This window comes from Rhizopus delemar, genomic scaffold, assembly GCF_000149305.1.
Source record: "Rhizopus delemar RA 99-880 supercont3.14 genomic scaffold, whole genome shotgun sequence".
NCBI classification, from domain to species: Eukaryota; Fungi; Mucoromycota; class Mucoromycetes; order Mucorales; family Rhizopodaceae; genus Rhizopus; species Rhizopus delemar.
In genome coordinates, this window is record NW_027137840.1 from 976647 (window position 1) to 1000306 (window position 23660).

Here is a 23660-nt window from a genome sequence, read left to right on the forward strand (position 1 = left end):
TAAAAGCTCCAAATTTCAATTTCGACGAAAACCAACAGCTCTTCCTTTAACGCATTCTTCCCAAAAGGCGCTCCTTCAGTTTGCCAAGAAGCATATAGGTTGGACAGAGGAAGCCTGGAAAGGAGTAGTCTTTAGCGACGAAACAAAAATCAATCGCTTGGGTTCAGATGGTAAACAATGGACTTGAGTACAAGAAGGAAGGCCTCTGCAGGATCACAACGCCAACCAAACTTATGAGCATGGAGGCGGTAGTATACTACTTTGGAGCTGTTTGACAGCAAACGGAGTTGGATATATCACTCAAGTGCTCGGAGGTTTAGATTCAGAGCTGTATTGCAATATTATGACGGAGGATATGCTCTCTTCATTAGAAGAATACGATATGTCAAAGGATGACATTATACTTCAACATGATAACAATCCAAAGCATACATCTAGACTAACACAAAAATGGTTCGTAGATAACAAGGTGCAGCTACTGGATTGGACAGCATATTCACCCGACTTAAATCCTATAGAGAATTTATGGAATTACTTAAAAGTCCGGCTGTATGCTTATGAAACTGCACTCTTAAGTATGAAAGAACTATTTGAACGGGTTGCAGATATTTGGTACAATGAAATTACAAAGGAATACTGCGAGCAGTTAGTATGCAGCATGCCGCAAAGACTACAACTTGTTTTAAAAGAAAAGGGCAGTGAGATTAATTATTAGCTAATAAAATAAAAAATGTCGACAAAAACCCAAAAAATTGTTCATTTTGATTTTGATTTTTGATTGGATATTTTCCAGCATTTACGCATAGCACGTGATATGCTTACAGTGTAGTAAATAGCTGAGAAGCAGTGTTTCATAATGGTTTGTGCTGAGCGCTGATTGGGGATTATGCGAAGCAGATTCAGTACGAAATGTGTAAAAGGCGGTTCAAAATGAACAATTTTTTGAGGTAGTGTACAATTGCTGATCGCACTCCACCATTTGTTCCTGTTGACATGTCTCGCAAAACAATTGGTTCTCTAAAATTAAACAAGGACAGTGATGTTACCTCGACCTCCAACATTACTGCTCCTCATCTTGATCTGACCCAGGATTTAAATTTTGGACTCAGTACCGCACCAAAGGCAAGCCCTTTGACAACCTCTGCCCCGGACTGGTTTTTGCCCATCCAGGCACAACTTAACCGTCAGGAACAACTGATCAACCGTCAGGGACTCCGACTCTCTCAACGTGAAGACGTTGTGGTAGAAAATCAACGCCTTCGGACTGATCTTGCTCTTGCCCGCCAAGAGATTAATGAGCTCAAATCGCGCTTGGGTAGCCCTATACCTCAGGAACAGCCTACCCCAATGGCTGAGGACTTTCCTGAGTTAGGCACTGCTCACTCCAAGTATGCCACACCTACCACGCCAGTTGCCCGCACTACACCTAGGGATCCTCCAGTCCTAGCTGTTAGTACACCAAGCCAACCCTCCTTTCCCGCCACTGCCACACGAGGACAGACAACAACCGATACCGTTGTACCTGTCAAAGTCCACCGTCGCCGCAATCCCCTGACCAGCCGCCAACGTCAAGCTTTGGCTCGTAGCTTCATGCCAGTATCTGATAACCAAGGTTATCAATATCTGTACCTGCCCACTCGCTTCCGTGAGCGTATATCAAGTCTACGAAAGAAGCTTTGACAATTAAAATTGGACAATGGGCGTATCCTCGATGTTCATTATCCTGATAATAACATCGTTGCTCTTTTTGTTCATAACGACTACGGAGCTGATGCAACCGCTATCTTGGCCAAGTCTGGCTTAAAGCCCATCACTGATTTTGACCCTCGCGCTGAATCTTGCTTTAGAAACCCAGTATTTGCATCTCTCACAAAGGAACAACGCAAAGAAAAAATGGTAGACGTTTGTGTTAACTCGTAAGAATAAAAAGACTTTTAAAATTCAACGAGACTGAAAAAAATTATATATTTTTATTTAATATTGTAATATCTGGTATTTATATTCTTTTCATGGAGGCTTAATTAATTATAACTGAAGATCTATCGTGAATAAACTTTAATGTAAAGATCTGTTCCAGGTTATGCAAGTGGGCTGTTTTATAATTATTTCTTAAGTAGATTTGTTTTTATGTCGCATTGCATCCGGAGTTATATTAAAAACTTGCATTGAGTTAAAGGAGTGGAATTAGTTATGACCGAATAATAGAGAAAAGACTGTAATAAATCTTTGTAAAGCATTCACTACTCTGATTTCTTATAAATTGAATATGAATCATGTTTAAAGTATGTTGGGATACGACAACGTTCATCAAAAGCGTTTATTAAAAGCACTTGAACATATTCGTGAAGCCAACCGTCCTTCTGTCGCCCGTGCCTTTTTGAAATTGTCCTGGATCACTCCTGAGCAATTCAAAGAGGTTGCGTCAAACCGTGGTCCCGCTGCTGCCCTCACCACTACTGCTGACCCAACTGTGGATAGTGTCATGACTGAGGTGGTTAAACACTTCACCACTGACACTTCCACAGCCTTTTCAATCCCAAGCCCTATTGCTCTCTCTTCTCCTTTTGGTGCTGGTGAACCTGCCGAAGAATTATGAATAGTATAAACAATGATAATACTAATATTATGCCCACCCAGTCCACTCCTTCGAATAACTATACTAATACCCTTAATATGACTATCTGGAACGCTAATGGTTGTGCCCGTCACGCCATCTCAGCAATTACTGATGCTATGCCCAACACCTCATTACTCTTTATGGTCGAAACTTGGTTATTGTCTCCCTTACAATATCCCACTCCATGGGGTCAATACCACACCTATGTCATACCAGTAGAGGGTAACCCTCGTGGTCAAATGGGGATTTCCTTGTTTGTTCACCCGGATTGCCCCTACCCAGTCACTCATTTTCCATCTACATCACCGTATGTATTGTCCTGTCAAGTCTCCACACTCCTTATACATTGTGTCTATTTTCCGCCAGCCCTATCAGACGCTGAGGCATTAGACATACTGACTGACTTACCATACCAAATCCATCCATCGCAAACCAACACGATCTTTTGTGACGATTTCAACGCAAGACTTCAAGCCTTCTTGGGGGATTCGCGTTCCAATACAAGAGGTACTATGCTCTATAGCTGGCTGGTCGAACATGGTCTTATCTGCTGGAATGCTGAGCTCGCCTATGGTGTTCCAACCTATTGTGCACACAATCGGGTTGGCCGCCTATCAGGACAGCATTTCCAAAGTATCATTGATCTTTTTCTTAGTTCTCAACAGTTGATAGCTCCACGCATGGTTGTTCATGAAGATCTATCACTTGGATCTCATCACTGCCCTGTCACGCTGTCTTGCCTACTACTACCACCACCACCACAATCTGCTCACCCACGACTTCTTTGGCATCTTAGTCGTCTGCCTGAACCAGATTGTCTCTATGGGCCACTATTCAAGGAAAGAATTAAATCATTTAACTTGCTCTTGTTAGATCTTGTGTCTCCTTTTGGTCTCCTTACCAATGTTCGCCCAGATATAGATGATCTTGTTAACCAGTTTACCAGTATCATCCATTCTTGCCTCGATGATTCTGTTGGAAAGAAGACACCTTGTAGTCGCGGAAATACCTGGTTCTGGACCGCTAATCTACAAGCATCTTTTGACTATCGGGAACAATGTCGTAGACAATGGCGACGCGCATGTGGCATCAACAAAGGCTTAAGATGGCAAACCTACAGTAGCGGACAAAACTGGTGCGCAAAAATTTTTTTCAGCTTTTAACCACCATTACTTGCTCATGGTAATTGCGATAGTCGTGAAGCTATATTAGAAGGAAGATATACTAGTCAATGTAATTTACGTGTATTCCTAGCATGACATTGTTAAAACTGAGCGAAGAGCATGCTTTTTATTTATAAAATTTTATATATCCTAAAAACCGCAAAAGTGTCTAAAATCTAAGACTTTGTATAATCATCTCATCTCTTGATATCATCGAATATTCTTCTTGGCATATGCTAGTAGTATACGTGTATATCACGTTCAGTAAAAGAGCCCAACTCTTTAACTATTCTTTTCCAAAGATAATCTACCCTTTTTGGTCTAGTGTCGTATCGTCATAGCTTTGCCTTCAATTGCCACCGAGTATGCTTAAGAAGGATTAGGCCGGGATTAGTTGCGACTAACGCCTTAGCACAGAAGCCTTGTTATCAAATATTGAGTTTGTGGCATGCCTTGGCTTGTGCTTTGTGTCATTGTCATGCTGAAACGAGAGATTACGATAGCTTAGACCACTATACCCTAGGCTTTTGTGGTATGTAGTAAGCAAAATACATGTGTATACCTATGACTTTATTACAGCATAGTATACTTGGCACAAATATCCTGGTCCTCAATATCTAATACAGCCTTAAAATGTAACAGAGCAACCAACATGCTTCATTGTTTGATCACCGTAAAAAGATCGCTAAGGTTGCTTGACTTGCTTTCAATATTAGTGTATACTATCTGCACTCATAGCATTCATGTTTTTTTCATTGCTAAATACGATGGACTTCCAGCCCTCTATAGTATGCGATGGTTTGCCGTGATACCACTTTCATCGCTTTTTCTGGCTTATGCAGCTAATGAAAATCTTCGATTCCTTAGTTCCAGACTCAAAATCTAGCTTCCTATAGTGCCTTCTGACTGACAGTTTGCTAATACTGTATCCTAAGGACCTCAAAAAGAGCTGAGCATCAGAAGCTGTGCGTAAAGGTCCTTGTCGAAACTTTAGGCGGATGATTGCATTAGTTATTTTGCTGACTACTACTGGTCGACTACCACGGTCACAAGCCTTGATGTTCTTTTCTTCCTTTCTTATCATGTTGATTGTCTATTTGGAAATTCTTGTTACCCTAAAAAGATCCGCTGCCATACGAACTAAGTGTATTCGAAATCTCAGAGCTTCGCTTTTACAGTTGCTTATTTTCTTAAGCATATAAGGCAAGTACTTTGTTATAGTGAATAGGGTCAAAACAAAAGGGGGAATTCAATGGGAAATACAAAATAAGCATGAGTTTATGTATTTTTCAAGAGCTACTAAAGCTCACTAATATACTGTGAAATCTGATAGCAAACGGGAGAGATATGAGGAAAATTGAAGGAAGGCTAGACAAGTACTATATTTTTGGCGAAAATTGAAATATTCAAAAAATCACTAAAAATGATCTTACGCCTTAGGGATGTCCGAGACAGTTCCCGTTTACATATCATAATGTATATTTTAGACTGCCTTTCAGATGGTATATGTCACAAAAGTCGCAGACATATGGCGGAGATGCAATACTGATTTTCATTTTTGTGCACCAGTTTTGTCCGCTACAGTATATGGCCCGTCAGACTCAGTCAGACTTAAAGTATTTTTAGCTGTGATTAAAATTTAGCAGTGATTTTTTTTAAAAAAAAGTATTTTTGAGTCTTCCGCCGAAAAGTTTAGAAATACCTCCAAAAATACCTAATATTTTACCCTCTCAGACTCAACTTCGTGAGTATTTGTATTTATCCAATAAAAAAATTCCTTTTAAAATTTCTCATCCGACTATTTCCTAATTTGGCACAGTACCCGAGAAAGATGATCTACGCCTGTTTTAAGTAACGTAGAAGAAAGTATAAAAAGCATGGAAAATTAAGCTCTAAAATGCTATAATTTATAAATCAAAAGCAATTATTTTAAGGTATTAAATAATAAGCATATCTATTTAAGAGAAAATAAATCAAGCTTACCAAATGCACCTTTACTAAAACGAAACTGAATTAGTATGAACAATCAAGTTAACAACGGATCCTCTTCTACAAGCAATGAAAGCGTTCAGAGAATGGTAGAAACAAGTACTGCTATGCATCATAGCAACCAAATGGCCATAGCCCAAAGCATGGTTCATCGCCCTGTGAACACAATCAAGGCTTATTCTGCTAAACAAGAAGAATGGAAAGTAAGTATCAATCATTGCTTATGCAAAAGATAAGCTAAAAGCTAGTGCTTTAAGTACTATGAAGGCTAATCTGCTTTAAATGTAGGTCTGGTGCAGAGAACAAGGCTTTGAGGATGGATACACTGTATCCGATAAAAAGCTTAGCTTCTTTCTAATGGAGTACGTATCTAAACGAGGTAGCAAGTATCGTAGAAACGATGACGGTACACCTGTAGCCTTGGGTAGAGAATCTATTTTGGCCTATGTAAAAGCTATCTCTGACATGTGCAACACGCAAAAAGCGCTTGGATGGAACACCAATGGTGTAGCAAGAGGCCCTTTGGTCAGAACTATTGTAGAACAGAGTCTGATTATAACGGACATTGAATAATCGCAACTAAAAGAAGTATATTAAAATTGATAAAAGATAATAATCTAAATCTTTATTAAATAAAATATATTCTTCTTCTTTTTATATAAAACTATCACTATTAGATTCATTCTATAAAGTAAACATGAACACTAAATAAGTCATGATCTTTACTATTCATCATTTCTGTAAATGAATAATAATGGATCAGGTACCTAGTCAACTTTGATCTGACTGGAGGCATTTCATATAAATATATCTTTCCTCTCAATGAAGACGGGACAATTCTCCCAGATCAGTTAAAGAACAATAAGATCTATAAAAACAACGAATTAAAAATTTTCATAATCGATTCAGTGATCATTCTTCAATCAAACGTGTCAATGATTGGATCTACGCTCATAACTACTCATTTACCCGCCAACTGATAGAAGAATATAAATAGTAGACTTTGTAATGTTTTCTTTTTAACAATTAAGATTGTCTTAAATAAAGTTCAGTCTCAAAAAGTATTCTTTTGGTTTATCTTTGTTATTTCTTTTACTTTACCAGAACATAACACTTGTCCCTCTCTAGCCAAACGACTCTGCTCTAACTGTGGAATTAGAGGGCACACTGTGCGCTACTGCACTACACCGCCTGTAACTGAATCAGAGGAACTGGACAACTATCTTATAGCGACACAGACGACGAGCGAAAACAACACTTTTGAAGATGATATCATAGTTCATACACCTGAAGAAAATACTGAGGAGACAGAAGAGTTGAGCACAGCGCTTATCATGACACTGGATGACATATCAGAAAATGATTCAGTTGATCATGCACCCTCAAACATGGAAGTAGAGAAAGTGCGGGAACCTTTTGATCCCCAATCACACAACGGTACTCTTGCCTCAAAATATGCACCATATGAAAGTGGTTTGTCCATGAAAGTAGACACAGAAGAAGAGAATGTCAACTAGCACAAATCATCCTGCAAAAGGAAAGCAACTCTTGACCAAACGTCACCGAATCGACACTAGAAGTTCTACTAAATCCCAGCAATCAGGGGCACCTGTAAACTCTTCTGCCCTTAGGGCGTAATGAATCATAAAACACTACGAATTGCTTCTTTAAATGCTCGCAGCATTTTCAAAGAGGCTGACAAACCAATACAAAAATCTTTCACTCACTATCTTCGTTCCCGTTCTTTACACATCGACATATTATGCCTTCAAGAAGTCTCCTCTTTTCGTTCTCAAGACCATCTTACGGACGATCAGTGCCACTATTTCTCGTCTTTCATTTTTCCTCGATGCTCTACACTTCTTACAAAGCATTGTGCCATTATATGCCTCAATCCTTCCTACTCTCTCATCAATTCCTCAATATCTGTCGACGAACGTTGCATTACCGCATCAGTCATTGACTCTAACAATCAGCCACTATGCCATATTATGAATATTTATGCCCCCGCCCAACCTGCTGAGCGGCTCACATTCTATGAATCTTTCCTGCTCCTCCCCTCTGTGGAAAGCATGGCTGAGGATTCATGGATACTTTTAGGAGATTTCAACATCTCTCTTCAACAAGGATCCAGCATCAACCATCTAAAGATAAAACCATGGTATGACTGGTTGCAAACACATTTTTGTAACAATTTCGACAATACTGCTCCAACCTTCAATCGTGGCTCTGCAAACTCTACTATCGATTATATTTATCATCACCATTCTCTGGCGCCTAGGGTATCCAACGCACAACAGCTGTTTCTTCCGAAATCATGGACTGATCATTGCCTACTTACAGTGGACCTGTTGGGAAACCGACAGGATGTTGGCCCAGGAGCCTGACGATTTAATCCCACCTTGTTATCTGACAAGGAGTTTGTGGCTCTTATAGAACAAACGGTATCTCTATTCTTTAATTCTTTACCTAATGATTTTTCACTTCCATCTGCTAGTGTCATGTTTTGACATGTCAATAAGATAACAGTCTTATCAATCTAAGCTAAATCTTTACAAATGAGTTTGAATAAGAATAGATCCTGATAATTACCAACTGCCCTGAACAGCCAAGTTTCACTTTCATCTCAACAGTTGATTATTTACATCAGTTTATAAAATTTTTTCTTATACATGTCAAATCATATCGGTCGTAACTATCTCTTGTCATTTAATCTCAGGTCTTGCTCAACTAATATAAATAGCCTTGGAATCTTTCTTTAATAAAAGTAATTCGACTTGAGAACTATTGTTCGGTCTCGTTAATTCTTCTTTGTCTATTTTAAATACTTAAAACACTTCAGCTAGCTACAGTGGGTGTGAGATATTTGCAGATAAAAATTTGAGAATTAAAAGGAGATGGTACTTGAAAGCTAGTGAATGAGTCTCTATGTAACCTCTTTATTAGATTTCAAGACGAGAGAGAGAACCCATTTAATCAAACTACGCCTTTATATAGGAAATAAAATTATTCAGGGACCGAAGTGAGTTCAAGGTCAATTTTAGTATTGAACTTGAATAATATAAATATTGTATATGGTTAATATTGTAAATGAGTCTTAGAGAATATGTAATATATAATATTATGTATTCAGTACTTGTTATTTTTTATATAAGATTTGAGTAATCTCATACGAATAATAAGTATTTAATGGGGTAAATACGACAGGGTGGACTAATTGTCCCAGTGTTTCAACTTTTTTTACTTTCGACTCCATAGCTCAACCAATTTTTAGGCTATGTGGCTAGCTCTATGCTCATTAGGAAGGTCGCAGTCCGTACTACATCATATCAAAAACTCGGATTTCGGAGATTACGCAGTCTGAGTTAATCAGCAATAGAAAAAAACCACCACACTGGGACAATTTTTCCGTTTGAACATAAATTTTATTTAATAGCGGGTATATCCCCCTTTAGCTTTAATAACTGCTTTGCAACGATCAGGCATGCTATCTATATATCGTCTACACTCGTCCACTGTAAAAGTATTCCATTCTTTTTCAATTCTTTCCCATAACTTATGTACACCTTTGGCCTTAGTGTCATATAGACTCAGCTTGAGTTTAAGGTGATGCCATACGTGTTAAATAGGCTTTAAATCGGGACTTTGGGCTGGCCAGCTATAGATATGATCACTGTTGAAGTTATTATCCACAAACCATTGCTTAGCAAGCTTCGAAGTGTGCTTAGGATCCTTATCTTGTTGAAAATAGATATCCTCAGGATTGTATCCATAGTACTTTAAGCTTTCCATAAGGGTAGTTTCTAAGATATTCACATAATTTATAGCTTTCATACTTCTACCATGTATCCAACAAGCATACTCAGGTCCATCGTGAGTGATACAACCCCATACCATGACACTTCCTTGGCCACCTTTTACTGTAGGATCTCAGTGATGAGGCTGTAATGCATCGTCTGGTCGACTCCAGTAATATTTACAGCCATCTGACCCGAAAACATTGCCTTCGTCTCATCACTAAGCACCATACGCCTCCAATCATCGGTTGTCCAGAACTTGTGAGCAATTGCCCATGCTAAACGTCGTTCCTTGTGCTGCTTATTGAGCAAAGGCTTCTTGGCTTTAATTTTAGCTCTGAAGTTCATACTTTTAAGAAGCTTTAAGGCTCCATAATAGCTAATAGTATACCCCAAACCATTCAGATACTGATGTACTGCTTTGGCTGTCTTGAACTCACCCTTTATTACTTGTCTACGGATGTATGAATTGGTAGTTTCACCAATAGTTGCTCTTCGACCAGGGGCTGCCTTCATTCTGTTTGAAAAGAACTAGTTGACATACCTATCTAAAGTGGAATTTTTCAACCTGGGAATGCGTTTCATAACTTGTTCATATGTCATGTTACTAGCCAAGAGCAATTGGATTTGATTTTGAGCAGATTTGCTGATAGTACGAGTCATTTGAGGCAAGATAAAGTTGAGAAAGTACAGTATAGAAAGAGACTAAAAATATTGTAAAAAAAACCGACAACGTAAGGCTATTTATACTTTACATTAAAGGTATGAGTCATAGATTGTCATAGATAAGGTTGGTATGCAAATTCCGGTGATTTATGATTGATAAGAAAGCGATGTTTGGAATGGATTACAAAATAAGCGGGTAGCGGAAAAATTGTCCCAGTGCGGTGGTTTTTTTCTATTGCTGATTAACTCAGACTGCGTAATCTCCGAAATCCGAGTTTTTGATATGATGTAGTACGGACTGCGACCTTCCTAATGAGCATAGAGCTAGCCACATAGCCTAAAAATTGGTTGAGCTATGGAGTCGAAAGTAAAAAAAATTGAAACACTGGGACAATTAGTCCACCCACTGTACATCTATCTTACCGATCATGCTATATCCTAACAGCTACCGGTCGCTAGTATCACGATCCCCTTTATTAGGTCGCATGATGACCCTTATCTGTCGTCTTCCTTCCTTTGATCTTTCTCCTGGCTGGCCGGTGCGTTGGTTTCTGGATTTACCCCTTTCTGCGATACTGACTTCGATACACCCCGCATCGGGGAGACCATCTACAGTGGAACTTTCCACACTATCCTTGAGATATTTGCTATCTGACCTATTCTCCTGGAAACAAACACGCAATACATTAGTTCTTCGAACTCTTAGATCCACCAAACTAAAGGCCATTGCAAGGGAGCTTTTCCCGTCGGCAGGTCCTTCGGAAGCTACTTTGCAACTCCCAACCTTCTTTTGCTGTTATCAAAATACACCAGAGCAAGGAGCTTATTCTCCTGTGCTCTTCTCCCCCAGAGACTCTGACTGGCTACCATCTAGCTCTCACTGGTTATTACGTCCAAGATATGGTAAGTCTGTTATGTTCTGGTAAAGTAAAAGAAATAACAAAGATAAACCAAAAGAATACTTTTTGAGACTGAACTTTATTTAAGACAATCTTAATTGTTAAAAAGAAAACATTACAAAGTCTACTATTTATATTCTTCTATCAGTTGGCGGGTAAATGAGTAGTTATGAGCGTAGATCCAATCATTGACACGTTTGATTGAATAGTGATCACTGAATCGATTATGAAAATTTTTAATTCGTTGTTTTTATAGATCTTATTGTTCTTTAACTGATCTGGGAGAGTTGTCCCGTCTTCATTGAGAGGAAAGATATATTTATATGAAATGCCTCCAGTCAGATCAAAGTTGACTAGGTACCTGATCCATTATTATTCATTTACAGAAATGATGAATAGTAAAGATCATGACTTATTTAGTGTTCATGTTTACTTTATAGAATGAATCTAATAGTGATAGTTTTATATAAAAAAGAAGAATATATTTTATTTAATAAAGATTTAAATTATTATCTTTTATCAATTTTAATATACTTCTTTTAGTTGCGATTATTCAATGTCCGTTATGATCAGACTCTGTTCTACAACAAAGTCTATAGCCATTCGGTCTGTTCCTCTTCAGGCTATACGCCGCAACTGGAACAAGCTCCTAGAAGATATCCCTCAAACCATACATCCACCGTTACGCCTTCCAGCTGAAATTATTTTGTCTTCTGTTTGGAAGACCTTTTGGGCACTACCACTCCCTCAAGCCGCAATCACGCCTTGGTGGCGACTTCTACACAATTCTATTGGTGTAGCCTCAAAGCTTTTTCGCTGGAATCTGACCAGCTTTCCCTCGCCCCTCTGCCGATTTTGCACGGAAGTGGAAGATACGTTTCATTTTGTAGTTGGATGTCCCACAAAGTGGGTGTTTTGGTCTGCTGCTCTGGCTGAAATGAATTTAACTTCTTGCTTCAAAACTTCAGAGGATATATGGACTGCCCTTGTTTTGCCAAATATGAAATAGAAGACAAAAACTACAAAAAGACGATAGTTGTGAAACTAAAGATTATACAGTCACACCAAATAAATTTCCGGACAAAATATTGAAACAAAAAATTTAAAAAATATGGCATGTAAGTTCAAGACCAATTAATAAGTGTATACTTAAGCTTGGGATTTCAAGTTTTGAGAAAAGAAAGATTCACATGTTTATTTTAAGAATATATTCATAAAATAATTCTCAATATTCTGTTGCGCCGCCTTTAGCTTTGATAACTGCTTCACACCGTCTCTTCATACTTCGAACTAATCGGTCCGCAAACTCATCGTCCATTCTTTCCCACTCTTCTCGTAGAGCCACCTTCAATTGCTCCAAGTTTTTGACCGATGATCTTTTTCTTTCAATTCGCCTTTCAAGAGCATTCCAAACATGCTCAATGGGGTTCAAATCAGGGCTTTGAGCAGGCCAGTACTCAAAACCCCTGATTTGGTGGGTCTCCTTCCACCATCGAGCATAACCACCAGTATGACAGGAAGCACCATCCTCTTGGAAGATAAAATCCCTCTCCTGATGTGCCGTGACATTTGTAAACCAAGGATGGAACCTATTGGCCAAAATATTGATATATTTTTCTTGGTCTACGGAACTGGTATCAATAATTTCTAAAGGTCCAAAACCTCCTCCCCAAAAACATCCCCAAACCATAGCACCACCTCCACCCCACTTGACTGTGGGTATTATATTTCTTTCGTCATAACGCTCTCCTTCCTTCCTGAGCACTCTTTTTCCGCGTTTACTGCCTTCTACACAAAAGCGCGACTCATCAGACCAAACAACGCTTCTCCATTGGTCTTCCGTCCAATTGAGATGTTCCTTCGCCCAGCGAAGCCTACTTTTGCGGTGTCTTGCAGTCAATCTAGGCTTGTGGGCTGCTCTGTACGATTTGAAGTCAAGTCGATCGACATACGATCGAAGAGTTTCTATAGAGACAAAAACATCTAGCTTTGCTAATTCCACATTTATTTCTTTATAAGAGGTAAAAGGATCCTCTCTAATAATCCTGTTCAAGTGCCTTTCAGTTCTTTCATTTATTTTCAATGGACGACCTGTTTGCTTGTGAGGCAAAGGGCTGCCATAGTCATCAATCTTGGTTTTTATGGCTTGCACAGTAGACCTGTTCAATCCAACAAGGTCTGCAATCTCTCTAATCGTATGATGTGTTCTAAGAAGATAAAAAACCCCCCATGCTTTACTTTCTTTTGTTTCATCTTCAGATATAATTAAAGGTCGGGTGCAGTCTTTAGAGATTTGAGCAGACATTTTTTTTTAATGTATTGATGGATGAGAAAAAGACAAGTTTATTTTGTTATGAGGTTAAAATTATTTTCAATAAATTTCTTTGTCCGAAAATTTATTTGGTGTGATTGTATATATGACTTTATTAATAAAAAATATTGAGGGTATTTATACCTTTTGAATGTCTGGGCCTTTACCGCTATTTCAATTGATCGGTTAAAAGAATGATATGGAATATAAGGAAGGATAGTGGATAATCAATAGCCGCTGTCTACTTGACGAATCAAGGGACAATGAAGTAATTAAACTATTGATCTAACGATAATTATAGAATAGGATTGAACTGCCGTTGTTGTAATCAGGTTCCGATATAGTCTTTTAGAACGCTGGTAGGACAACAGGGCAAGATTGGCTATTGCAGAATTCTCACGTTTATTAATAGAGATCTGGTTAGACTATAATTCTGTAGTATCCAAGTTTATCCATGAATGTTCACTTTATTAGTTGTGTGGATACAACAGCCCTAGTGATGTTTCAGGACACTGCAGACAACCTTCAGATAGATACTACAACGATGTGCCAACTCGATTTCATTTTCTTAGCTGTATGGAAACAACACTGGAGATGCGTCTTTGATGACACCCTTTGGTCTCTGTCTGCTGCTCTAGCTTTATTACAACAAAATCGGCACTTGGTTTTACCAGATTTAGAATAATTAAAATTCAATTTTAATAAAGTTTACACTTATACAAAAAAAATATAAATATTGTATATGGTTAATATTGTAAATGAGTCTTAGAGAATATGTAATATATAATATTATGTATTCAGTACTTGTTATTTCTTATATAAGGTTTGAGTAATCTCATACGAATAATAAGTATTTAACGGGGTAAATACGACATCCTGTATCACGCCTTTTTTTTTTTTTTTTTTTTTTTTTTTTTTTTTTAGTATAGCCGTCATGTCTTCGATTTGAAGCGTCTCTTGTCTTGGCAAAGGCTTCTTTATTGCTACATGAATGACACTAGATGCATATATAAAAACAATGATTTTTTGTGATAGGACCTCAGTTTTTGGTGTTTTGAATATGGCGGGTGTTCTAAGGTTACATAAGAATGGCTTTGCTCTTATTTTTCAATCTGAAAGACTCGAAAAACTTTTTTACAATTAATTCATTCAAGTTCTTTATATGCTGTTATATCCACACAATTAGTAAGGTGCACATGCATGGATAAACTTAGATATTACAGGGTTATAGTTTAATCAGATCCATGATAATAAATATGAGAATTCTGTGATGGCTATCTTTTTTTCTATTGTTGAACGTCTTTTAATAAGCCCACCTTTGAGCAGCCGCAAAAAAAACTAATTTATGGATCTTTGGAGAACATGCTTAGCTTTTTCTATTAGTACTCGAATCGAGTGAGAGGACATAGTTATATATACTCTATTTAAGTTTTTTACCCTGTCATTCAATATTTCATGGTTGCTCTTGTATTTTTCAAGAGAAAGAGAAATTGTTTATTAATCTAGAGACAATATTGTTTTAAGCTTCTTGTGATTATAGACTGCTGTTTCTTCATTGAGACAACAACAACAAAAAAAATAGCTTTTCTAGCAGTATAAGATATCTATTTACACTTGAAACAAAAGATAGGCTTGTATAATCCAACTTGATCAGGTCATGGGCAATCAGAAAGATAGTTATTCTGACAAGTAATGGTATAATTGAGGGTAAGGTCAGAGAAGAGTTCATATCCAAAAGACTATTTCAAATGCATACTTAAATCATGTTGGTATTAAAAATCAGCCAATTTTTATTACTTACGTTTTCAGTAACTATATAGATTGATTTATCAATATCAATGCTGTCTATTCTGTCTTTTCTTGTTCTTGATAAAATCTTTTTCTTGCAATAAATTGAACAGTGATGTATCCATCATTCATAACTCGATATGAAAACAGTATTAATAAGCTACATGTAAAATATATCCAATAGATAGGCTACAGGTTGATTCGGATAATCTTCATCAAGGATAAGATGCTGCGTAATTGCACGGTTAAACTATATTAAATCCAGGAACTAAATCACAGTCAGCCGCAGTCAATCATATACGAGTATTCTATGACAAATATAACAATAGAAGAACACGTAACCCTTATCTATTTGTCATCAGCTAGATCATACTCATTAATTATTAATCGATGACATGAAATATTATCCGTGTATGAAAAGTATAAATAGAGTACAATTTTCTTATTAAATAAAACAATCTCTTTATCGAGTCTCGTCCTCTCTTGTTCCTTTTATTCTCTTGGATAAATCAAACAGGTACAGTATCTTGTCGATGGTCAATGATACAACTTTTGACAGAACATGAATCATTTTATTTACACGAATATCTCTAGTGAGACCAAAGTAATATAACTTTTACGAATTAAGATATGATTCAGTATAATTATTAGCAGCATAGGTACATCTTTTCTCCAAGAACTAACCCATAATTGCCTTCTTTTGTGTCAGCTTTCATAGTAATAGTTACAAAGAAGAGAACTTTTCCATGGGATCCGTTTTTAAAAGAATCGAACCTGACAAGCTAATCATAGCATTTAAAGTGGCTCTGATTATAGCATATATTTGTACACTCTTCATTATAAAATTAACAACTTTGTGACTTGGCCGTTTTTGTGCTTTTTTTTCATGCTCTTTTCATATCCCAATAGCACGATAGTATATTGGTTGATCCATCAAAGGATTTAAGGATAGCAGATATCTCGATCTGCCTGTAATAAATCGCCGTCTTTTTTTATTAAAAGATTATTGCCAGCAATGTCGTTTTCTTAGTCATTTGTAGGTTTCATAAAGATATCAATTGGTATGTTTATCAACTATGCTTTGCTGCCAAAACAAAAATGAGGTCACATAATCAGCTGAAAATGAACCACTGTTTCACGATAGGAAACTTGTTTACGATGTTTATAGTGAATGTTCATTTCACTGCATGATATTGGTATCAAGAGGAGAAAAAAGAGGTACAGATTAATTTTTAAAATGGATAAAAGTAAAGCTTAAAAAATGCATATAGTAACTTATGAGTATGTCTAAACTTCTCAATTGTCACTGCATATGCGCAAAACACTTCCGGAAAAAGTGTAACAATTTTGTTTCAAAGTAGTCAATTCTATTTAACTGAATAAAATGCATTCAAGATAATGAATTACAAACGCACAGAAACAACTCAAAAGATAAAAGTCTCGAATAATATCTTTTTTTTAATACCAATAACAAAAAGCTCCTTGAAATACATACTTCATTGTGATTCTTTTATATTTTACTTTATTCAAAATGGTTTCGTATACTTAATAAGATCTGGTGATTACTTCTTACTAGTGAACTTGTATTCAATTAGTTACCAGTTTTGAAAGTAAACATGATTCAAAACTTTAGTCCTACACAGAAATCTCTTTTCGATCAAATTTATTCACACTACAAACACCCAAAATGAAAAACCTCACAATGTCATAAATGCTCATGAATTCTTTTGGCCTACTTTTACTTGAGTCAATTTTTAAAATCAAAGATATAGAACAAAGTAGAAAAAGAGCATTCAAATATTGTAGCCAAATACAGATCGACAACTATTTCAAAAGGTGAAGGTTTTGTTTAGAAATAAAGGGGCGGTATTCTTTCTCTTTGCTTGAGAGATTACTGAGCTTTGGACTTCCATAATCTCTTCTTTGAATTGTATAAAGCTTTCTATTAAAGTTTTATTATTATGATTTGATCTCCCCCTTCTTAATAGCTTTATTTGGTTTTGTGCCCAGTTAAGATCTTTTTTACCTTAAAATCAAGCTTTTTTTTTTTTTTTTTTTTTTTTTTTTTTTTTTTTTTGGCTTATTACAAATGAACTCAGATCTAATAAAGAGGTTTTATAGAGAAGCATAACTATAGAACATGTAGCTTGTAAAGAATATTCTTTTAATGATCTATTTTCAAATAAAATTGCATAACTGTTTGTGCTTCATAAACAAAAAATTAATACATGAAATATTTTCAAGATCTCCAACACAAAAAAGGCTCAATAAAAGCTTAATAACAGTGAGCATAGGATGCTAAATTTATAGCAAATGTGCCACTAATTTATTCTCACATATGATCTGCATCTAGACTATGGTTATTACTTAAATGACAAAAATAGTGTACAATTGTTAAAATAAATATACAAGATTGATTTATTTGATAGAAAGGAAGTGATTATTATGGATATGAATACTAGGAATATAATTTACATGAATATTTTGCTAATTCTTTTTCCAGACTTTTTCAATTTATCTTGTATCTTTGAGGACACAGATAATTTTGGTTCAGCAGGAGGCACCGAGTCTTCTGATGCTTTTTTGTTTACAGTCTTTTTTCTTTTTAGACGAATAGAGGGAAATCTACTTTTACTCACACTAGGAACGGGTGGTGGAGACATCATCTTGTATTCATCTGGAATTTGAGGAATATTGAGTGATGCTTCATTGGTCGTTATTTGCTGAAGAAGCTTATCTTTTATACTCGCGTGATGTGTCGTGCTGGTATCACTACTTCTACGAGAGCAGGTTGAATTGGCTGCAGAACGTCGATTGGACGGCGTGAGAGCAGGTGTAGCTGGTGCTGATAACGGACTATCAAGTAGCTCTATTTGTTGTTTTTGTGGTTCTTGCTGCTCCTGCATCACCAATACTTTCACTGAGTCTAATGGTTGCTTCGATTCAGGTTCATTCAATAATTGATCACACAGAGGTTTGATAGTGTCCTTAACCACTATGTCTCGATGCTCTTCTTCTAGCGTATTGTCACTATGTGTACTTTCAGTTTCATGAGCAGCATCAATCGTGTACGGAGCGACTGGTTCGACATCGTTGCTGGGTGACACTGATGTCACATGAATATTTTTAAGTGGTAAATCGTTATCAACCACATCATTATTTTCGCTGGCGGTGCCTAATTCGATTTCATCTTTCGTAGGATATGCTACTGAAGGTTCGTCATTTATCTGTTCTCTCTCTACTACTACTGTTTCGTCTATTTTTTCCTTATCGTTTGTTACTGTTTCATTTATTTGTTCCTTTTCTGTTCTGGCTGTTTCATCTGTTTCTTGTTCTTTTTCAATAATGACAGGGTCAAAAATAGCCTCAATTGGCTCTTTTTGTATGGGTGTTGTGTTTATATTTTCAACTTTTTGAATTGTTTTTCTTATTGCGTCATTGTTTACCATTTTACTTGGTGTTAATTGGATATGCCTTTTAAAGAACAAATAATACACTTCATGTGCCAGTAAGGATATGATGGGTATAGGAAAGGATAATAGCAAGATGATGATGGAGCGTACATTCTTCTTTCTTGCGGATAATATCAATAGTGAAACAAATTCACTTATAATGTCAATTGTTTCAATTGGGTTTAATATGGATGAAAGTATACAAAGATTAAGTAAAAAATTTAAATAATTCATATTTTAAATGAAAAAAGGGAAAAAAAAAAGATGAGAAAAAAAAAAAAGGTAAAAATAATAAAACGGTAGTACAAAACATTAGTTTAATCTTTGACTATTCACAGAAAATGCTTCTTTTGTGGGTTTCCTAATTGGAACAATGGTAGTTTTTATCTTTCTCATCGGCTCTTCACTTTTTCGTCTACATACAGCTTCTGGTATTTTTTGAGTATCCAATGCTTCACTATGACTAACACTTCGAACACTCCAATATTTTCTTTTATTTTTACCGCTCCCGACTGTTCTTTCCTCTAGTTCATCAGGAATGACAATCATACCTGCAGCCACACTGACTCTTCTACCTGTTGGGTTAATAATGGGCCTATCATCTGGTAACATGTCTGTCGGCAGTGTTTCGCTTCCTTTCTTTATTTCTTCTTCATATGTGGCTAATGCTTGCTCCATTTTGAGCCATTCAATGCGATTTTCAGCCAATGTGTTGAGTAACTCGACCGCTTTTGGAAATAATGCAGCAAATACTTCAAAGTAGGGGCTCACCACAAAGTCGCCAAATTGTAAACCAATCGTTGTTTGGCTCACCTGATTTCTATCCATATTAGGGGAAATAGGCAATCCATTTGCCTGCTCTGCTTCCCCTTGGCAAAAGAACTCTTCACATACTAAATCAGACCATCTCTTACAAATGGGCCATGGCCGAAGTGCATTACTTATATCGGCTGCATGGAGTACTATTTGACATAGAATCAGCCTTTGTTGCGGTTCCATGATGTAACTAGAAGGTGTGTTGCTAATATTTTTTGTAACATGATTCATCCCTAAATAATCCACACCTTCGACTCTTTCAGGACTTGCAGATAGCTGTGACATATTTTTTAGATAAAGTGGAATTGAATCTTCAAAATATGACTTTTTTCTAAAATAATCTATTGCACTTTCTGTTCCTTGGCTTGAAAATATGTCTCTCATCTCTGGTTCGTCTTCTATCTCTTCTGCTGTTGGAGGTAAGCTCGGCTTATGCTTTTTATAATTTTCTTCTTCATAATCCACTATTAGTTCCAACAGATTTGCTGAATTCTCCTGCAATTCATAATGAAATATCATGTCTGTTGCTAATATCATCTTAATGATGGCTGTTTTCATTTCAGGTTCTGTCGTACGTAAACCAAACGATGCACTTGTTTGCTCCAAGTGCCTTAACAGTCGATGTTTTGACAATAAATCCATTGTGAGTGTGCATGAATAACTTTCTAACACTGACTTATTTGAATAGTTCTTTGCTAACTCTGTCTTTAAATTGACTTGATAATTATTATTTTTACCAGGTTACTCATTTGTTGTTAAAAAAAAACCCTGTTTTATTCTCTCTCTCTCCCTTCATTTCTCTTACGTGACCAATGTCATGACATAAACCTGCTATGAATAAAGCAGCTAAATCAATCCTAGAAAGGTAACTTTCTACATCGTATTGATACACCATTTGGTATAAAGCAAGTGCTACATCTACTGCATGATAAAATGAATGATATGCGTTCGGTAGATAGCCCTGATCAACATCAACCAAAAAATCAAGAAATTCAGAAGGTGTGACACCTATGGAATTGCACAGATCCATTCGCTCCGAAAATCCAAGTATGTAACCATATAGTTCTGCTCTCGATTTGTTAAGTATATTGAAATGCTGTAGATTGTTTACTTCATAATTCTGATCAGCTATTTTAAGCATTTTCTACAGACATAAAATATAGATTGAAGAAATCTTGGCAATCGTGGACGTCTAGCTACTTACACGCTCGATAGTGAAAAGTTCTTCAGATGACAAAGTGTTATGTCTCAGGATGAGCATTCTTACTTTTATTGATCTTTCAGTAAGAAAGGAAGAACAACAAAAAAAGGAAAGTCTTATATTTGATCGGCGTCTAATTTCAAAAAGGTATCAGTTGTACAAAAGTACACCTACTGGCTGATATACTGTACCAGGGACAAGAGAAGAGTCTTTTAAAATAGATTCACTACATACAGTCATTAAAACAAAAAGGAGCCTTTGTATTAATACAAGTTTTCTATTGATATTCGGGCGATTTGGACAAAGAAAAATAAAAATTCAAAGTGCATTCACCTTGCTTTGGATGCGTTGTATAACTCGATTTAGGTTTTCTCTTTAAGATTTTCATACACTTAGAAAATATTTGATGGTGAAAGCTTATGTATTATGAGAATATAGCTTACACAAAGGTTTTGGCTTTTTGTGTTTTGCACAAAAGCAACCTTGACTCTACTTGAAACCAAGCTCCCTTTGAAAACGTCTACAAATAAAATTGAACAAAGCTGATCTACTTTCTGCATAAATATTTCGTGTGAGCTTTTTATGTCAATCTCGCATATGGTTTGAAGCGTGGTATATTTACAATAGTATGATTTTATTGATCTTCCTATGCTATAGTATAATGTATAAACAAGCTTTAGAATAAATCGTGTACATTTTAAAATCTTTGAATCAGAAAATCAAAAGCTTCAACTTGAAACAAGTGTTCCCTGTGATGTTCTAAGAGGACTACTCGACACAATTTTTATATTGATGATAGAAGAAGACATTTTTGCATGGAAATCATAAGAATCATTTTTTAGGATTGAAGATGGATTAAAAGATGCTCATGGCAATACACAAGGTAGCTGTTTAACAAAATACACTAATGATCATTTGTGTGTATTCCGTATTGACTATTTTTAGATATGCTAAAGTACCTACAGACAACCAGAAAAATGGTGTGCCTTGTATGCATCGACTTTGCTGGGCTAACTTCTAACTCAGTGAACTTAAAGCAAATTCTTAGTGAGAACACAAGCATAAAAAAGGTAGCCAGATACGTTTTACAAAAACAACGAGCTTTACATTCTTGATGCGGAGAAGCTGATTGGCGATGAGAAGCTTCTTGCTAAATTTGATGACAGTAGAGAAAAACTTCTTTTCAAGATTTACCGACCATTAAGCATGTCTCGTTTTTATATTGTTAATTGTAATAAAAGTTTATCGTTTTACCTGAGCATTTCCTTTTTTTTTCTTTTGATACATTTGCAACGCGTTAGTTTTTAGCGAAATATGTCTTTTAAGAATAGTTGCATACATCCGAGCTAGAGATATCATAAAGTTCATTGACGTAGCATACACGCATGAGAGGTATAAATTATAGCGTGGCAACTTTGAAATTTCGGGTACGTATGCATACGTGATGAATTATAACAAAGAAATAAATCTACTCTGACATAGCTTTATGTTACACCTTCTAATGTCGACATACTTTCATTTCGAGAAATCCTCCATTTTTATTTTTGGGAACAAAACAGTGAAAGACCATGAATCATACAAACAGCGATAAACTGTTCCTTTTGAGATCGAGAGGACTTCAAAACTGTCAGTTAATCGATCGGTAAGTCGGTCTGCTGCGGCATTAGGATACTTGAAATAAAAATCAGAGACCAATTGTTTGGTGGTTACGGCAAGCCCACCCTCAGACCTGATGATACAAGGCCCGCCAATTTTCTTGAACAAAGAGTCTGGATCTTCTTTCCAAACGTTTTATCATCTCTGAAAAGTTCTTGGCTGAAAGTTGAGCCCTGAAGCAGCTGTTCTTGCGCTGTTCCTTGGCTGAATTTTGACTAGGTGAACGATATAAACCTTTAATTCGTCTTTAGCACGTAGATCTATCTTGCTTTTTTTTAACGCTCTTAATAGTTTTAACCACTTCGACCACTTTGCTGTTTTTTCAATAAAATTGCACTTACTTTGCAGCAGTTTGCAGAATTTTTCTCTTGTCTCAATATAAAGAGAGCATGAGGACAACTCTTCTAGTTGAAAAGGAACCTCCATTGGATCATTTCCATTTTCGTCAACAACTTTCCCTTTCTCATCTTCAAAGAGGAGTTGATAGCTCATTGTAACTGTACTAGACTTTAATTCGTGTTTTGAGGAAAAGATATAACAGCTACAATCACTATTGACGATTCCAACTAAAAAGTGTAACATAATTAATTTAAAGATTGTGACATAATAAATTCCTAAAATGCGACAAAATTTTTGAGAAAATGCGTATGAGCGAATCGTTTCTAAACATAATCCGGACCGCGGAACAATTATGCTTTATCGGGACTCCAAGAAAATAAGAAGCAAGTTCAAAGCACAATATATTCAATACAACATGGGCGAAACCTGAAATCATCCTCTTCTCCTAGTAGTCTAAAATGGTAATGCGCTTTTTGTTTAGGGGGGAGAAAGGGCCTATAAACACTATGTTGAATGGATCGCTTGAAACAAAAGATGGATGCATGGATATTTTTTTCATCAAAATATCAGCTTACTAATATGTAGCAAAGAAAAAAAAATGGAAACATCAACAATGCTTTTAAACAAAATTATAGTAATCACATTTTAGATATACAAGAGGAGAAGAAAGCACAAAAGTGGTGGAAATATAGCATTTTATTTGATAAACCAAGTGGAATTTAACATTTAATATAAAGCAATACTTTATCAACCAAAGAGAGAATCCAGCATAGTGTTTATACGGCATTGAGAGAAAAGAAAGAAAGGGATAATAGAAGCAGAATGTATACTAAAAATCTATTTTTTTTTTTTTTTACCTAAAAGGGTATTGACCTTAAACGTCACCACGTTAAGAACTCCAACCGTACTGCTCCCAAGTCTGACAACGTTTACTTGGCTTTGTTAGTCAAGGTAAAATAATACAAC

General features: G+C 36.3%; 12 protein-coding genes across 12 annotated transcripts; 6 read left to right on the top strand and 6 right to left on the bottom strand.

Annotated features, from left to right (window-relative positions):
- Positions 1 to 343: 343 nt before the first annotated feature.
- RO3G_14714 (uncharacterized protein) lies at positions 344 to 702 on the top strand (the record flags this gene model as incomplete). The annotated part of the gene is made up of 2 exons (XM_067669298.1): positions 344 to 645; positions 690 to 702. 2 exons carry the CDS (start codon positions 344 to 346, stop codon positions 700 to 702), a joined length of 315 nt encoding a protein of 104 aa, XP_067525399.1.
- Positions 703 to 993: 291 nt separating this feature from the next.
- On the top strand, positions 994 to 1680 carry RO3G_14715 (uncharacterized protein; the record flags this gene model as incomplete). The annotated part of the gene is made up of 1 exon (XM_067669299.1): positions 994 to 1680. The coding sequence occupies one exon, from the start codon at positions 994 to 996 to the stop codon at positions 1678 to 1680; it is 687 nt and encodes a 228-aa protein (XP_067525400.1).
- A 604-nt stretch (positions 1681 to 2284) lies between these two features.
- On the top strand, positions 2285 to 2596 carry RO3G_14716 (uncharacterized protein; the record flags this gene model as incomplete). The annotated part of the gene is made up of 1 exon (XM_067669300.1): positions 2285 to 2596. One exon carries the CDS (start codon positions 2285 to 2287, stop codon positions 2594 to 2596), a length of 312 nt encoding a protein of 103 aa, XP_067525401.1.
- Positions 2597 to 5798: 3202 nt separating this feature from the next.
- On the top strand, positions 5799 to 6342 carry RO3G_14717 (uncharacterized protein; the record flags this gene model as incomplete). The annotated part of the gene is made up of 2 exons (XM_067669301.1): positions 5799 to 5972; positions 6058 to 6342. The coding sequence occupies 2 exons, from the start codon at positions 5799 to 5801 to the stop codon at positions 6340 to 6342; spliced, it is 459 nt and encodes a 152-aa protein (XP_067525402.1).
- Positions 6343 to 7103: 761 nt separating this feature from the next.
- Positions 7104 to 7286, top strand: RO3G_14718 (uncharacterized protein; the record flags this gene model as incomplete). The annotated part of the gene is made up of 1 exon (XM_067669302.1): positions 7104 to 7286. One exon carries the CDS (start codon positions 7104 to 7106, stop codon positions 7284 to 7286), a length of 183 nt encoding a protein of 60 aa, XP_067525403.1.
- A 579-nt stretch (positions 7287 to 7865) lies between these two features.
- On the bottom strand, positions 7866 to 8272 carry RO3G_14719 (uncharacterized protein; the record flags this gene model as incomplete). Its single annotated transcript, XM_067669303.1, has 2 exons — positions 7866 to 7913; positions 8111 to 8272. The coding sequence occupies 2 exons, from the start codon at positions 8270 to 8272 to the stop codon at positions 7866 to 7868; spliced, it is 210 nt and encodes a 69-aa protein (XP_067525404.1).
- A 1276-nt stretch (positions 8273 to 9548) lies between these two features.
- On the bottom strand, positions 9549 to 10229 carry RO3G_14720 (uncharacterized protein; the record flags this gene model as incomplete). Its single annotated transcript, XM_067669304.1, has 3 exons — positions 9549 to 9572; positions 9750 to 10083; positions 10135 to 10229. The coding sequence occupies 3 exons, from the start codon at positions 10227 to 10229 to the stop codon at positions 9549 to 9551; spliced, it is 453 nt and encodes a 150-aa protein (XP_067525405.1).
- A 245-nt stretch (positions 10230 to 10474) lies between these two features.
- On the bottom strand, positions 10475 to 10959 carry RO3G_14721 (uncharacterized protein; the record flags this gene model as incomplete). Its single annotated transcript, XM_067669305.1, has 2 exons — positions 10475 to 10569; positions 10794 to 10959. The coding sequence occupies 2 exons, from the start codon at positions 10957 to 10959 to the stop codon at positions 10475 to 10477; spliced, it is 261 nt and encodes an 86-aa protein (XP_067525406.1).
- A 1397-nt stretch (positions 10960 to 12356) lies between these two features.
- Positions 12357 to 13436, bottom strand: RO3G_14722 (uncharacterized protein; the record flags this gene model as incomplete). The annotated part of the gene is made up of 1 exon (XM_067669306.1): positions 12357 to 13436. One exon carries the CDS (start codon positions 13434 to 13436, stop codon positions 12357 to 12359), a length of 1080 nt encoding a protein of 359 aa, XP_067525407.1.
- A 4265-nt stretch (positions 13437 to 17701) lies between these two features.
- On the bottom strand, positions 17702 to 18679 carry RO3G_14723 (uncharacterized protein; the record flags this gene model as incomplete). Its single annotated transcript, XM_067669307.1, has 1 exon — positions 17702 to 18679. The coding sequence occupies one exon, from the start codon at positions 18677 to 18679 to the stop codon at positions 17702 to 17704; it is 978 nt and encodes a 325-aa protein (XP_067525408.1).
- Positions 18680 to 18999: 320 nt separating this feature from the next.
- Positions 19000 to 19510, bottom strand: RO3G_14724 (uncharacterized protein; the record flags this gene model as incomplete). The annotated part of the gene is made up of 2 exons (XM_067669308.1): positions 19000 to 19010; positions 19186 to 19510. 2 exons carry the CDS (start codon positions 19508 to 19510, stop codon positions 19000 to 19002), a joined length of 336 nt encoding a protein of 111 aa, XP_067525409.1.
- A 361-nt stretch (positions 19511 to 19871) lies between these two features.
- RO3G_14725 (uncharacterized protein) lies at positions 19872 to 20159 on the top strand (the record flags this gene model as incomplete). Its single annotated transcript, XM_067669309.1, has 2 exons — positions 19872 to 19917; positions 20062 to 20159. The coding sequence occupies 2 exons, from the start codon at positions 19872 to 19874 to the stop codon at positions 20157 to 20159; spliced, it is 144 nt and encodes a 47-aa protein (XP_067525410.1).
- Between the last annotated feature and the right edge of the window lie 3501 nt (positions 20160 to 23660).